The 16,916-nt window shown below is 39.2% G+C and overlaps 1 protein-coding gene across 5 annotated transcripts in view; it reads left to right on the top strand.

Moving 5' to 3' along the window:
- LOC110261176 (classical arabinogalactan protein 9-like) overlaps window positions 1-16,916 on the top strand; it is a 76,930-nt gene that overhangs the window by 15,183 nt on the left and 44,831 nt on the right. Inside the window, exon 1 of one of the 5 annotated variants that reach the window (XM_021096149.1) lies at window positions 10,637-11,277. The exons of the other annotated variants lie outside the window; for them this stretch is intronic. Coding sequence (XP_020951808.1) covers window positions 10,933-11,277 — 345 coding nt within the window. The 5' untranslated portion in view covers window positions 10,637-10,932. Of the gene's footprint in view, window positions 1-10,636; window positions 11,278-16,916 lie in introns of those variants that run through there. 5 annotated transcript variants of the gene reach the window in all.

Consider the following 16,916-nt stretch of genomic DNA (forward strand, 5'->3'; position numbering starts at 1 on the left):
TGTGCAGCCTAAGGTTTCTGTAATGAACCAGATGTCATACACAAGTGGGTATAAGCAGTGGCAATTTATCACCAACTGGAAAGGCAATGGATCTAGAAAGTACAGCTAAGTTGAATGAGTAGGTGGCTCAGTCTCCTGAAACCAATTCCTGTTTTGTTGTCTCCTCTCTCTCAGTTTATCATGGGAAGTATCTTATGAGAAGAAGAAAAAACTCAAATATAGTTCAAAGATAAGTAGGTCTGTGAGAAATGCTGGTACTAACTGAAAGTGGATGACTACAGCATTATAGCTTGACTCAGAGGTGATGATGAAGGATAGCAGTAATGGAAACATTTTCCCAATGGATAAAATTTGTTTGGTTAGATTGTCCAAAGTGAGTTGCTAAAGTATTTATCTACAACATTTTGAGGGAATTTGCTAACAGTTTTACTGGTGTCGACCAAAACAAACAAACAAACAAACAAACAAAAAAAGCAGAAGTCTGCAGGTAAGAAAAAGTCTTAAGAATTGCAGTTCAGGAGTTACAGATCCAGGTGAAACCAAAAGAGTGCTCCAGGGAAGAGAAAGAGTCAGGAGCTTATAAAGGCAAAAACCATGAGGCTATATACTCTGACATAAGAAAGGAAATATTTGTCCTTAAGGGATGGCTGTCATGTTTTATTTTGGAGTAAGGATCTGATAAGTAGATAGGCTGTCTTGAGTTATTCTAGAGTAAGGGTCTTATGAGTATCTTGAGTTTTTGGAACACTGTGCAGATGTTCTGGATGCCTGCCATAAGAAAATAAGTGCTCAGAAGGTCAGATTCCATCCTGCTGAGATGTGCATGAGTCACACTTCCTCACTGGTCTCCAGGCTCTCCTTTTCAGAGTTGTCCTTGCAACACTCATTCCATTTTGATTTTCCTTTCGCATTGGTTGGTCAGGGACTTGGAAGAAATAGGACTCTGAGATGGATGGAAAGGAATTCTGGGGGGGAAAGCAAGTAGATGGATCCCTTGGAGTTGACACATGTTGAAGATATTTGTGTCTCATGTAAATGCCAAAAAAAGCATCATATTAAGGAGGCTGTTAATTATTAAAAGGACAAAAAGAGGCACTCTGAGGATGTCACTCAACCTCTTTCATTAGTCAATCCAGTGTTTGCACTATAGGCCTGTGAATGAAGTGTCGTGGTGGCAGTGAGGCCTGAGATCTACAGCAAGGTCTTTCTTTCCTTTGTCTGACCTGGCTACTGCTATGGATGAGTGTCTAACCTGCCAACAGGAAATACCACTGAGCCCCTCATATGGCATCATTCCCAGGAGGACCTGCCAGCCACCTGGTAGGTGGTTGATTACATTGATTCATCCTCACTGGGATAGACACATACTCTGCAAATGAATTTGCCTTCTCTGTCACAATGCTTCTGCTAGCACCACCATCCATCCACTCACAGAAGGCCCTGGCTACCATCATAGTTTTCCACAGAATATTTCTACTGATCAAGAGTTTTCTATTATAAACAAGAAAGTGCCAAGGGATTGTGTTACTACCTCAAATTACCCAGGCAAGCGAACATAGGAAAATACATTAGATTTTGTATCTAGAAAGATCTTCCTTTTGTGACTTGCTTTGTCTCCTTAAGCAATCACTGAACCACTCTGGGTTATGTCAGTTTATTTATTATCAAAATTAGGTAAATAATGCCTACAATCATGATAAATGAAATATGCCTAGCACACAGGTACACAGTAGTTGCTGAGTAGGAAATGTAAGCTTTTAAACCTTCAGTTTTTGATATTGACTATAACAGAGTATTTCCCATGGGATCAATACATTACTGATGTCAGATGGCATCCAGCTTACTCCCAACCCTAGGAAATGCCTCTTTCTGAATCATCACTACTTTGTATTGTTTTAAGCATATTGTTTGGTTCAGCAGAGAGAGAAAACATTAGTTTCAAATTCTTAATCTTCTGGGGATAGGTTGCTTTTTTTTGTTTGTTTTTTCTACTCTGGTAAGAATTTAATCAGTGCTAGACTGTACTTTGCAACTGTGATATGATTTCTAACAAGAAAAAATATATTTGATCTTTGACCCTGTCCCTAGCATAGAGCTCCTAAGACCTTTGTGGTTTCCTGTGATGGGAACAATAAAGGTGTCTTATATTGTTAATGAGGTGACTTTTGGAAAGCCCTTAGGTAACCTAAGGATGCTGGCTGGTTGCCAGGGGAACCAACCTTTTGATCACACAGCTGGAACTTTCATTACACACCCCCACCCAACCTTTGGTTAGGGGAGATGGGCTGAGTTTTAATCAATCACCAATGGCCAGTGATTTAATAAGTCACAATTCTGTAATAAAGAATCCTGACAACCCAAAAGGACGGGGCCCAGAGCGTCTGTGTTGGTGATTATGGAGGTGCTGGGAGAGTGATGACCCCTAGCAAGACATGGATGTTCCACATCCCTCCCCATATATCTTGCCCTACACTTGTTTTCCATTTGGATGTTCAGCTATGTCCTTTATCATAGCTTTTTAGTATAATCTGTAAGTAAATGTTTACCTGAGTTCTATGAGTTGCTTTAGCTAATCCATTGAATCTTAAGGGGGAGGAAGTCATGAGATTCTCTTTTAGCCAATTGATCTGAAGTATAGGTTACAACCTGGACTGCAACTGGCATCTGAAATCCCAAGAGGGGATCCACCCCTCCACAACCCCCATCCCCACACACATTGCAATAGGTCTCTGATCTATTTTAGCAACCAAATTTGGGAAGCTAAATTCAGATATTCTCTGTTAGCATTCTCTTTGGATCTAGATGTAAATATTTCAAATAGAGGCTGGATACATATATATGTGTGTGTGTAGGTGTGTATATATATTTATATGCAATTCATATATATTTGATCCATTATGTATTGATATATATTTGATAAATTGACAATTGATGTTATATATGTATATTTACACATATGTAATATATAGCTGATTATTGATCAATATAATAATATGAAATCTCAAAGTAAAATATTATTTTGCTAAATATCTACAATTATAAGCAGACGGTCAACTGGATCAATAGATGTACTTTTGGGAGCTTGAATGGTCTGGACTGGTAGCTTTTATACGGATCAAGTATATTTTGGCTCCTGACATTTCTCTTGGTCCTGGGGAAACATATACTGTGCCTCCTACAACTATAGATGAAATTAAAAATAAAAATTCTCAGTACACATGTTCTATTCATAAGGACCATAGAAACAAAAGAGCTATTATTTAGTCACAGTGTTTGATACATAGAGCAGACAAAAGTGGTATGTAACATGATATTGGCCCTTTTTTAAAGCACAATGTCTTTTAAAAAAAGGGCAGGTAACATACCCTTGATTTCTGGGCATTAGGCTCAATAATTATTGATACAAATATAAGCACATTTTGAGTCTCATGACTTTTTTTCCTTCATCTAAATGTCTGAAGTACTTTCCAAATATGTGTCCTTTAATACTTTTTGGGGGAGGGTACAAAACAGAGAAGTATATATATGTATACTGATATATAAAAATAAATGAGTAATCAGTAGGTATAAATATGTATAATTACATTGAAATCTATAGAGCATAAATTAAATTATTTTAAAGTAGTTTAGCAAACTGGTAAACATAACAATTGATAACTTAAAAACAAAATGTTATTAACAAATTATAATTTTAATATCAAATTTATTCATATTCATTTAAACTCATCCTTTATATAAAATGAGAAAATCATTCAAGGTTTGGTGATCTAGCATAAATAATATGCTTCTGATTTTTTTACCAACAGAGAAATCTTTAGAACTGAATTTGGGGATTTATTTCTAGTTTCAGGGTTATAAGGACATTTGGACAAATAAAACCTTCCTAGACTTCTTTATCTATTTCAAGGCTAAAGGAGTTATAATAAATGAGTTTTAAAGACCCATTTAGTTCTAAAAACTAAGATTATCTGATTTTTAAAAATATTTCAGAGTTATGCAGATCAAGCTAGGAAAAGTTGTTCTTAGGGAAATGTTGGCATATCTATGTCTCTTACTACCTTGTAAATTTTACCAGTGTAAGACAGTGACATATTTATCTTAGTATACCAGTGACAAACATGATATTTTATGTTTCTGGTGCTCAGTAACTGTGGAATAAATAGTGTCATTGCAGAAAAATTAAAACTGGAAAAGAATGTTCTATTGTGCCTGTCTAAAAGCCTAATCTTTTTATTTAAAAAGAAAACCCAGGAGTTCCCGTCGTGGCGCAGTAGTTAACGAATCCGACTAGGAACCATGAGGTTGTGGGTTCGGTCCCTGCCCTTGCTCAGTGGGTTAACGATCCGGCGTTGCCGTGAGCTGTGGTGTAGGTTGCAGACGCGGCTCGGATCCCGCGTTGCTGTGGCTCTGGCGTAGGCCGGTGGCTACAGCTCCGATTCAACCCCTAGCCTGGGAACCTCCATATGCCGTGGGAGCGGCCCAAGAAATAGCAACAACAAAAGACAAAAAAAAAAAAAAGAAAAAAAGAAAACCCAGGTGAAAACACACGCGTGCATGTGCGCACGCACGCGCACACACACACCACACATGAACGTTGTTAAGACACAGCATAACGTGAAAGGTTTCAGATGGCAATTGTTAAGTGAAATCTTAAGGACTGTGACATTATAAGTGGTGCAAACATTCAATTAAAACTATAAAACCCCAAATTATAAAATTATGCATAATTTATTTCAAGTAGCAATGTCTTCTAGCTTGATGCAGATTCTTTTTATGTTATTAATGAGCTTGACCTTTAGAACTATTGGCAAGACAGTTTTGTTGCTTGCTAATTAGGCTCCATATTTTAAAGGCACACTTTCATATAAAATAGAAAAACTCAACTTTTCAGGTTTTTGAAAAACAAAGCTCAGTATTAGCCCATTTGGTTGATTCTCTTCTTATCCTTCCCATTGCAAGGAAGTTTTCTTGCACTTAGAGATAACATTGAAAGCAAACAATTCCAAAGAATATTTTCTTATTAAAAAAGCTTTGGACCTTTCATCGTGAGTATACATAGTAACTTTTCTTAATACTTCAGTGCTATTGGAAGTATTAAAATACTTCCTTTTTTGTGGGAAATTTAAAACACCAAATAGTAATTATTTTTATAGGAAAATATGTTTTGTGATTTTAGGACCAATTCAGATTGGATACCTAATACCAGTTAGGATTTGGTATTACTGTCTGTCAGGCCACAGTTCCCATTATGAGGATTTGAAAGGTCTCTTCTCTCAGAGAACAATGGCATCTATTACATATGGGGTTCATCCTTAACTTTAAATGAGTTGATTCATCAGCAGCTATTTCTATATTCTCCTGTTTTGTTGAATTCACTGATTCTTTCATGGCCTTGGCAAGAGAACTTGGTAATATTTGGAAACAATCCCATCATGTATGCCAAGCAAACTACTCTTTTCTCAAACCTTCTACATCTCAATGACCTAAAAGAATTGCCTGAAACCTGAATGTGTTCAACAAATTGTATGGATTTAATTTGATGATATCATGTCACAAGATAAAAAAAGTTTTAAAAGCCTAGTTAAGTACTTGTTGGATGATAAGTCTCCACGGATCTCTCTTGTTTCTAGCAACGTCTCAGAAGGTAGAGATAGTGTCTCTGTTTGGAGCAACAGCAGGCATGCTTACTGTCAAATGTAGTCAGGTTAGTGATAATGTCTTCCTTTTACTATTATAAAAATTTGGTCTCCCTAAGCTCTGGATTCCTTTCTTACAGTGTCACCCACCACTGCACCACTGTGTGTGTAGACACCATCAATCTTCCTCACGCACCACGTGGAAATTGGAGCTTGCAAAATTGGTGAAAAAAATGGTGATCCTCATTGGTGAAAAAAATGTAATTTCCACTTCTAAAATGTAAATAATAAAATTTCCAGAGTTCTCCATCATGGCTCAGAGGAAATGACTCTGACTGGTATCCATGAGGACAAAGGTTCGATCCCTGGCCTCACTCAGTGGGTTAAGGATCTGGCATTGCTGTGAGCTGTGGTGTAGGACACAGATGCGGCTTAGATCCCAAGTAGCTGTGGCTGTGAGGTAGGCTGGCAGCTACAGCTCCGATTCAACCCTTAGCCTGGGAACCTCCATATGCCGCGGAAGCAGCTCAAAGAAATAGCAAAAAGACAAAAAAAAAAAAAAAAAAAAAAAAGTAGCATCTATTAGGGACAAACAAATAAAGTAAATTGAAACATGTCATCACTGCAATTGGCAGAGCCTGTAAAAGTAAACTAGTTAAATTTGTCTCTAAGATGGAAGCTACCAAGGGCTGATGTTTTACAGGAATGAGCAGGAGACATTTTTTATGAATGTCATTGTATTCATTTGCATTCATTTTTACCTGAGAATAATATTGAAAGAAAGAAATTCTGTTTGACTAGAAACATCTACATTTCTGGTAGAGGTTTCTATACAGCAGATTTCATAAGGTATAATGAAGCAGGATTTGTGATAATATACTTAGTAAAAAAAAAATCAGTTTTTGCTGTCTCTATCTTGGCTAAATAAAGACAGCTGGATTTTCTACCACAGAGAGACATTTTAGTCTAATTTGCAAGAGGCTTGAGATAAAGACTTGGGAAATGGAATGAAAGCTGCAGGGCTACTGACATTTTTCTTAGATCTATCACTCTACCTCTAATGTCTCTACTTAATATGAGATTTTTTAAACTGCTGTGCAGGGGCTTGGCTATTTCTTCTCACTCTTGGTCATAATCGCCTTTTCCTTTTTTTAAAAAATCAAGTATAATTTTTTGGTTATACTTTTACCTCAGCATGCCAAATTTCTAATTTAGTAAATCACATATGTTCTTATTCCAACCCTGTACAAAAAAAAAGACGTGCCAGTGCCAAGGGGGATGGGGTGGGAGTGTAATGGACTGGGAGTTTGGGGTTAGTGGATGCAAACTATTCATTTGGAGTGGATAAGCCATGGGTTCCTCCTGTACAGCACAGGGAACTCTATCCATTCACTTGTGATGGAACATGATGGAGGATAATGTGAAAACAAAGAATGTATATAAATGTATAACTGCATCGCTTTACTGTACAGCAGAAGTTGGCAGAACATTGTAAATTAACTATAATAAAAAAATTAAAAGAAGAAGAAGGAGGAGGAAGGGGAGGGGAGGCGGCAGAGGAACAGAGAAAGAAAAAAGAAAAGAAAAATCTACCAGGACAGAATTAGAGAAGGAGAGATGTTGGTCAAATTGTGGATTATGACCACTTCCTCCGGAAGGAAAGTCAGAACGATCTGACTGGGGAATTTCTTGTTTGCTGTTTAATTTGGAGCTGTTATTTGTTTGAATATAATGTCTATATGTGGTCTTCTACATGTTTATCCTGCTTGATGTTCACTAGGTATCTTCAATTTGCATATATGTGTGTCAAAATTGGGAAATTTTGGCCATTGTGTTTCATATATATATGTATACATTTTTGATCCATTCTATCTTTTATTCTTGGACTCCACTTACATATATGTTAGATGCATTGATATTATCTATAATGGGCCCCTCAGACTCATTTTTCTCTCTTTTCCGTATTAGATATTTCTAGTTGTCTATCTTCAGATTTGTGTACTCTTCTGTTATTTTTAATCTGCAATTAAGTCTCTCCAGTGAATATTTTATTTCAAACTTGTATTTTTCATTTCTAGAGTTTCCACTGGTCTTTTAAAATTATTTTATTTAAAGTATATGATATTGTTTATTTATCAAAAGCCTGTTTTTATTTTTTAAATGTCTTTGGGAATGTCTATAGTAGCTGTTTTAAAATCCTATTAAGCCCAATATATGGTACACTCAGAGTTGTTCCCATTGATATTTATTTTCTATATATCATTTTATTGATGTGTCAGCTGTCATAATTTTGAATTGCATGTATTATGACATTTAAGTTCTGAGGGCACTGGGTTATTATTTTTTTGGGACAGATGCTATTTCAGTTATTTTATCAGGTAGTTATGTTGATTAGACTTAAAAGCATTGTTTACATATACTTTTCAGATAGCAGCTCTGATGTGACTTCAGATCTATAGCTACTTGGCAGTTTTGAGTTCACTCTGGAGAAAGAGTAATTCCCAAAGCAAAAGTGCTAGAAGAGGTCAGTCAGGTTTAGGTCTATCAAATTTGGTGACTCCCCTTTAGCCCTTTCACTTTGGGGATTACTCTTTCTCCAATGCCTATGTTTCCCTGGATTTATTCTTCCAGAACCCCTGGTAAGAATGACTATGTTTTGCCATCACTGCCCACGCTAGCCCACATGTCTCGAAAAAAACAGAACAAAAACCCAAAGTTGTGAGGGCACAGCATGCAGCTCCTCTTCTGTAATCAAGGACCTCATACCAGAACTGTCCATGATTCATTTAACTGTGCTGTGCCACGAGGTAGCTCTCCTTTTATTTTTTAATAATGATTTTTACAATTTTATACTGTACAGCAAAGTGACCCAGTTATGCATACATGTATACATTCTTTTTTCTCACATTATCAGGCTCCATCATAAGTGACTAGATAAAGTTCCTAGCGCTATACAGCAGGATTTCATTGCTTATCCATTCCAATGGCAATAGTTTGCATGTATTAACCCCAAATTCCCAGTCCATCCCACTCCCTCCCCATCCCCCCTTAGCAACCACAAGTCTATTCTCCAAGTCCATGAGTTTCTTTTCTGTGGAAAGGTTCATTTCTGCCATATATTAGATTCTAGATACAAGTGATGTCATATGGTATTTGTCTTTCTCGTTCTGACTCACTTCACTCAGTATGAGAGTCTCTAGTTCCATCCATGTTGCTGCAAATGGCATTATTTTGTTCTTGTTTATGGCTGAGTAGTATTCTATTGTGTATATATACAGCATCTTCCTAATCCATTCATCTGTTGATGGACATTTGGGTTGTTTTCATGTCTTGGCTATTGTGAATAGTGCTGCGATGAACATGTGGGGGTATGTGTCTTTTTTAAGGAAAGTATTGTCTGGTTAGATGTCCAAGAGTGGGATTGCTGGGTCATATGGTACTTCTTTATATAGTTTTCTAAGGTACCTCTATGCTGTTTACATTCCCACCAACAGTGCAGGTGGGTTCCCTTTTCTCCACACCCCCTCCAGCATTTGTTATTTGTGGACTTATTAATGATGGCCATTCTGACTGGTGTGAGGTGGTACCTCATAGTAGTTTTGATTTGCATTTCTCTAATAACCAGGAATGTTGAGCATTGTTTCAAGTGCTTGTTGGCCATCTGTATATCTTCTTTGGAAAAATGTCTTTTCAGGTCTTTTTGCCCATTTTTCCATTGGGTTGTTGGCTTTTTTGCTGTTGAGTTGTATACGTTGTTTGTATATTTTAGAGATGAAGCCTTTGTCAGTTGCATCTTTGAAACAATTTTCTCCCATTCCGTAAGTTGTCTTTTTATTTTCTTTTGGTTTCTTTTGCTGTGCAAAAGCTTGTAGTTTGATCAGGTCCACTGGTTTATTTTTGCTTTTATTTCAGTTGCTTTGGGAGACTGACCTGAGAAAATGTTCACGAGGTTGATGTCAGAGAATGTGTTGCCTATGTTCTCTTCTAGGAGTTTGGTGGTGTCTTGTCTTATATTTAAGTCTTTCAGCCATTTTGAGTTTATTTTTGTGCATGGTATGAGGGTGTGTTCTAGTTTCATTGATTTGCATGCAGCTGTCCAGGTTTCCCAGCAATGCTTGCTGAAAAGACTTGTTTTTTTCCCCATTTTATATTCTTGCCTCCTTTGTCAAAGATTAATTGACCATAGGTGTCAGGGTTTTTTTCTGGGTTCTCTCTTCTGTTCCATTGGTCTGTATGTCTGTTTTGCTACCAGTACCACACTGTTCGGTCACAATGCCCTCCTCTGTGGTACCCTTGAGGTGCGTGGGTCCCCAAGTGAAGCCTGTTCATGGACCCCTAGTGGTGGCAGGCCATGCCCACCTTTGGAGTCAGTGATAACTGTGGTGATTTGCCCCCACCTTCTGTAGACCATGCAAGAAGCACCTCGTACAGCTTAGCCCCCATAGGAGGTGCTGCACCAGCTGCTCTTAGATGTAAATTCCTGGGAAGGGACAGTGATCTAGTGTCTGGGCACTGCCCAGAGCATTTGGCAGTGGCAGCAGCTGGGCAGGTGTGCTCCCAGGGGAGAGAGAGCAACCACAGGTGGTATTCCATCACAGTATCCTCCTCTGTGGTGCCCTCTGAGGTGGTTGGGGCTGCAAGTGGTTTTTGTTCAGGGATCCCCAGTGGCGGTGGGCCACGTCCACCTCTGGAGTCAGAGATAACTGCAGTGGTTTGCCCAAGCCACCTGCAGACCACGCAAGAAGCACCTCATTCCCCTTAGCCCATGCAGAAGTGCTGCACCAGCTGCTCCTAGTTGTAGGGTCTTGGGAAGGGACAGTGATCAAGCAGCTGAGTGCTGCCCAAAGCGTTTGGCAGTGGCAGCTGCAGGGCAGGTGTGTTCCCAGGGGGGTGAGAGCAATAAAGTGTGGTGCTTGGTTGCAGTGCCCTATTTTTTCTTTTTTGCCGACTCCTAAGGTGACTGGGGCCACAGGTGGAGCCCACTCACAGGCCCTAAGTGGTGGCAGGCCATGCCTCCCTCTGGCCTCTGAGAGGACTGCCAGTCTGTCCCTGCTGCCTGTAGATCATACAAGAGGCCCCACTTAGCACTTAGCCCCCTGCTGCCCTTAGCCCACACAAGAGCTTCAGGCCATCTGAAGCCTGCACAAGAAGCACCTGGCCTCCCATGGCCTGAGCAAGTGGCTTCTCACCACCCGCAGCAGGAACCAGGGGCACTCCGTCCTCTGAGAGCGCGTGTGCACATGCGCAGGGAGGTTCTTATGGCGATCTTCCCCTCCTCCTCTCACCCTGCCCAGTAATGGCGCCTTGCTTCTCCTGTGGGCCCAGACCTTCTCCCGCGTTCCCTCTGCCATGGCGTTCCCCTCCCCAGCCCATAGCACATCACTTCCCTGCCCGTGGTGCAGTGCTCCTTTGCCCCTCAGGCTGTCCCCACATACCCAGCCCCAGTCCTCTTCCCAGGACTGACCTCCCGAGCCTGAGTCTCAACGCCCAGCCACCCCCCGCCCCCAGCGCTTCAGTCTGTGGTGTCCAGGCTGGTGGTGCAGATGATCTGTGCAGCTCTCACTCTGCTTTGCCCTCCTCAGTCCAGCTGCTGTGCTTTTCTCCGCGACTTCGAGGTCCCTCCGGCTCGGCTGATCTCCAGGTAGGTTAGGTGGTTTCACAGGGGGTGGGTTTCCTTTTCTCCCTCACTTCTCCCTTTCAGGAATGCTGGTCCCGCCCGGATTCCTTTTCTCTCTCTTTTTCTTTTGTTCTACACAGTTATGTCAAGAGTTTCTTGCCCTTTTTGGAGGTTTAAGTTCTTCTGCCAGCATTCACAGATGTTCTGGGTGAGTCGTTTTACATGTAGATGTGTTTTTTTGATGTGTTTGTGGGGGAAGGTGAGCGCGTCCTCTGACTCCGCCGCCATCTTGCTCCGCCTCTCAGCTTTCTTTTTATAAGGTTCTGGGATTATAGCTGTTATTTGAAAGACAGTCTTTCCAGAAGGATATTAACCTTAACCTGAAGTGAAACGTCTAGAGATTTTAATATAACCTGTTTTGTTATCAGTATGTTAAAATTAATCCATACTTTCTATTTTGACTTTCTTATTCAAGATTTTTTAATAATAAAGTTTACCCCTTTATGTAATTAAATTAGTCCTTCATCTTCCCACTCCCTTTGAGTTTATTGTTCTGTTGTCAGAGAAGATATTATGTACTGTTCTACTTTTTGAAGCATGTCCATGTATTTGTTTTACCAGGTCAGTTTCTTAAATTTTCACAATAATTGCAAAGAAGTTAATTTTTCTTACAGGCAGACATAGGTTATGTATGTCATTTATTTAGTCTCTCAAAATCCTCATTTTGGTTACTCAATCTCTTCTGACAGCTATAAAGTAATATTTTCTTTTTACATCACATTTTTGTAGATTTCTCTTACACTTTCTTGTTTCAATTTAAATATTTTCACTGATACATCATTATTATGTATAGATATCAGATATATTATTTTTAATATAACATTTAGAAAATGTCTTAAGTCTACTTTGGGTACCTGGAAACTGCTGGGTGGCAGTGCTGGGTTTTTGTTGTTTTTTAAGGCCTCATCTCTGGCATGTGGAAGTTTCTGGGCTAGGGGTCAAACGAGCTATAGTTGTAGGCCTACATCACAGCCACAGCAACACCACACCTGAGCCGCATCTGTGACCTACGCTGCAGCTTTTGGCAATGCCAGATCCTTAACCCACTGAGCAAAGCCAGGGACCAAATCTGCATCCTCATGGACACTATGTCACATTCTTAGCCCACTGAGCCACAACAGAAACTCCAGCAGTGCTGTTTAAGATGGGCTACCTGAGCCTGGTCCAGGACCCAAAGGGGCCCCCAGCTCTGGCTTCTCCCCTGTGTCTCTTTCCTTCTTTCTTACCTGTACCAGACATGGGGTCCTCCAGATACCCTGAGGAGCTCTTAGCTTTGCATCCTTGGCATTATTTTGGTACCCCCATTTGCAGGGGGGATGCGGGCAAATATCTCTCTCTGATCAGCAATATTTATTTCCTGGGTATATATGAAACTGAGCCACCAGAATGGTGCTGGCTTCTTAATTTTGGGTGATTCAAGTTTTTCATAAGACAGGGGTCCCATGAAAGATATTTGCCAGGGATCCCAGGCACCTTAGGGGGTGTCTTGCTCTTAAGCCCCTGTTAGTTGTTTCCCTTGAACACAAAGTGCATAAAAAGTAGAAAGGAAAGGAGAAAGGCAATCTTTGACAATAAAACTTGCAATAGAAAACTACTTTTGTTCTTAAGAATTTAGCAATAAATTAAGTATTCTTTTAAGCTGAACAAGAATTTATTTTTCTCTAGGTAGTGGAATGATGATTCATATGCAACACATCCTTAGGCCAAAGCTGTGTCCTAAATGTAAATCAATTCTGATAATAAAGTTTTATCAGTTTATTCAGAAAGATCCTCCTAGAAGGTATCAATCACATCTCATCTTTATATAAAAGTTTAATATTTCTTTGAGTTTATATTCTTCATATATAACTTTGTTTATGCAGTTTTCCCCAATAAAGTTTCCAAATGAATAAATTGTGAAGGATGAAACACATTATCAGAATGAACTGAACTTTTTTCCTGCAATAGATATATATATGTATACACATATATTTGCTTTATATCCCTTAAGAAGTGATGAATTCAAATCTTTGAGAATCCAAAGGAATTTCTGGATACGTTTATCATAAATGTTTGGGATTTTATTTACTTTTATTTATTTATTTTTTCATTATAGCTGGTTTACAGTGTTCTGCCAATTTTCTACTGTACAGCAAAGTGACCCAGTTACACATAAAAGTATACAATCTTTTTTCTCACATTATCATGTTCCATCATAAGTGACTAGACATAGTTCCCAGTGCTACACAGCAGGATCTCATTGCTCATCCATTCCAAAATCTGCATCTATTAACCTCAAGTTCCCAGTCCATCCCACTCCCTCCCCATCCCCCCTTAGCAACCACAAGTCTATTCTCCAAGTCCATGAGTTTCTTTTCTGTGGAAAGGTTCATTTCTGCCATATATTAGATTCTAGATATAAGTGATGTCATATGGTATTTGTCTTTCTCGTTCTGACTCACTTCACTCAGTATGAGAGTCTCTAGTTCCATCCATGTTGCTGCAAATGGCATTATTTTGTTCTTGTTTATGGCTGAGTAGTATTCTATTGTGTATATATACAGCATCTTCCTAATCCATTCATCTGTTGATGGACATTTGGGTTGTTTTCATGTCTTGGCTATTGTGAATAGTGCTGCGATGAACATGTGGGGGTATGTGTCTTTTTTAAGGAAAGTATTGTCTGGTTAGATGTCCAAGAGTGGGATTGCTGGGTCATATGGTACTTCTTTATATAGTTTTCTAAGGTACCTCTATGCTGTTTACATTCCCACCAACAGTGCAGGTGGGTTCCCTTTTCTCCACACCCCCTCCAGCATTTGTTATTTGTGGACTTATTAATGATGGCCATTCTGACTGGTGTGAGGTGGTACCTCATAGTAGTTTTGATTTGCATTTCTCTAATAACCAGGAATGTTGAGCATTGTTTCAAGTGCTTGTTGGCCATCTGTATATCTTCTTTGGAAAAATGTCTTTTCAGGTCTTTTTGCCCATTTTTCCATTGGGTTGTTGGCTTTTTTGCTGTTGAGTTGTATACGTTGTTTGTATATTTTAGAGATGAAGCCTTTGTCAGTTGCATCCTTTGAAACAATTTTCTCCCATTCCGTAAGTTGTCTTTTTATTTTCTTTTTGGTTTCTTTTGCTGTGCAAAAGCTTGTAGTTTGATCAGGTCCCACTGGTTTATTTTTGCTTTTATTTCAGTTGCTTTGGGAGACTGACCTGAGAAAATGTTCACGAGGTTGATGTCAGAGAATGTGTTGCCTATGTTCTCTTCTAGGAGTTTGGTGGTGTCTTGTCTTATATTTAAGTCTTTCAGCCATTTTGAGTTTATTTTTGTGCATGGTATGAGGGTGTGTTCTAGTTTCATTGATTTGCATGCAGCTGTCCAGGTTTCCCAGCAATGCTTGCTGAAAAGACTTGTTTTTTTCCCCATTTTATATTCTTGCCTCCTTTGTCAAAGATTAATTGACCATAGGTGTCAGGGTTTTTTTCTGGGTTCTCTCTTCTGTTCCATTGGTCTGTATGTCTGTTTTGCTACCAGTACCACCCTGTCCTGATGACTGTGGCTTTGTAATATTGCTTGAAGTCTGGGAGAGTTATGCCTCCTGCTTGATTTTTATTCCTCAGAATTGCTTTAGCAATTCTCAGTCTAGGTGGTTTCATATAAATTTTTGGATGGTTTGTTCTAGTTCTGTGAAGAATGTCATTGGTAATTTGATAGAGATTGTGTTGAATCTGTGTAGATTGTTTTAGGTAATATGGCCATTTTTACAGTATTAATTTTTCTGACCCATGAGCACGGAATATCTTTCCATTTCTTTACATCTTCTCATCTTCTTTAATTTCCTTGATTAATTTTTTTTTTGTTTGTCTTTTGTTGTTGTTGTTGTTGTTATTGTTGCTATTTCTTGGGCTGCTCCGGCATATGGATTCAGCTAGGGTTGATCGAGCTTTAGCCTGCTACGCAGAGCCACAGCACGGGATCGAGCGCGTCTGCACCTCACCAGCTCACGCACGCCGGATCGTTACCCTGAGCAGGCAGGACGAACTGCACCTCATGTTCCTAGTCGGATTCGTTACCATGCGCCACGATGGAATCTATTTTTTTTTTTAAAGCAGAGTTGCAGTGTTTATTTCTGGTTCTCTTGTTTTTTTTTTTTTTTTTTTTTTTTTTTTTTTGCCACACAGGCAGTATGTGGGAATTCCTGGGCCAGGGATTGAACCTACGCCGCACAGCAGCAGGAGCCTCAACCCGCTAGGCCATCAGAGAACTACCGATTAATGTTTTGTAGTTCTCAGCATAAAAGTCTTTCACATCCTTGATCAGGTTTATTCCCTGGTATTTGATTTTTGGTGGTGCCATTTTAAAAGGTATTGTATTTTTGTATTCCTTTTCTAAAATTTCATTGTTAATATACGGAAATGCGTCTGATTTCTGAATGTTAACATTCTATCCTGATAATTTGCTGAATTTGTTGATCAGTTCAAGTAGTTTTTGGGTTGAGTCCTTAGGGTTTTCTGTATATAGTATCATGTCATGTGCATACAGTGACAGTTTTACCTCTTCTTTTCCTATTTGGATGCCTTTTTTGTTTGTTTGTTTGTCTGATTGCTTTGGCTAGGACTTCCAGTACTGTGTTGAATAACAGTGGTGAGAGTGGGCATCCTTGTCTTGTTCCAGATTTTAGTGGGAAGGCTTTCAGCTTTTCTCCATTGAGTATTATATTTGCAGTGGATAATATCTGGAATTTTAAAAATTATCACACATGTTCACAAAAAAGGAAAATCTAAAATATCTAAAGCAGGAGTTCCCTTGTGGTGAAATGGGTTAAGGATCTGGCATTGTCAGTGCAGTAGCTCAGTCACTTCTGTGGCATGGGTTTCAGTCCCCGGTCCAGGAACTTCCAGATGCTGTCCGTGTGGCAAAAAAATAAAATATAACAAGCTAAAATAAAATAAAACAAAATATCTAAGGTAGCTCTGCAGGAAGGATCATAGTCCCTGCTCAGGAGAGGCAGGAATATATCTTGGTAGAATATGTTTTCTGATGGTTTTGCTGAAAGCTGAAGCTCTTTTACCCTTTAAGACCTTGGATCATGACCACTCTTCTTAACAACAACAACAAAAAAAGTACAGAATTTATCAAGACTTGTCATTTGGTGAGATTTTCTTAAATTGATGAAATCTGAATCAAATTGGAAATTCAGAAAGAGAGAGAAGAGAAAGCAATTACAAGAAAACAATGAAAGCATCATTTCAATTTTGTCTGGAAACTGCAAAAATCACCAATGTGCATTTGCCAGCAATAGCTGTCAAAATTTTCCTTAATGTATTTTGTCATCAAAGATTATTTAAATGGCAGTTCTCATTTTGCATTTTAGTTCCTACCATCATCGATGGCCATAATCCCAATTATCTGCTTCATAAATAAACACGGAGTTTCCTTCATGGCTCAGTGGTTAACAAACCTGACTAGGATCCATGAGAATGCAGGTTGGATCCCTGGCCTTGTTCAGTGGGTTAAGGATCTAGTGTTGCGAGAGCTGTGGTGTGGGTCACAGACGCGGCTCAGATTCTGCATGTCTGTGGCTGTGATGTAGGACAGCAGCTATAGCTCCGATTCG

The sequence above is a fragment of the Sus scrofa genome, chromosome 6 (genome assembly GCF_000003025.6).
Source record: "Sus scrofa isolate TJ Tabasco breed Duroc chromosome 6, Sscrofa11.1, whole genome shotgun sequence".
Classification (NCBI taxonomy): Eukaryota; Metazoa; Chordata; class Mammalia; order Artiodactyla; family Suidae; genus Sus; species Sus scrofa.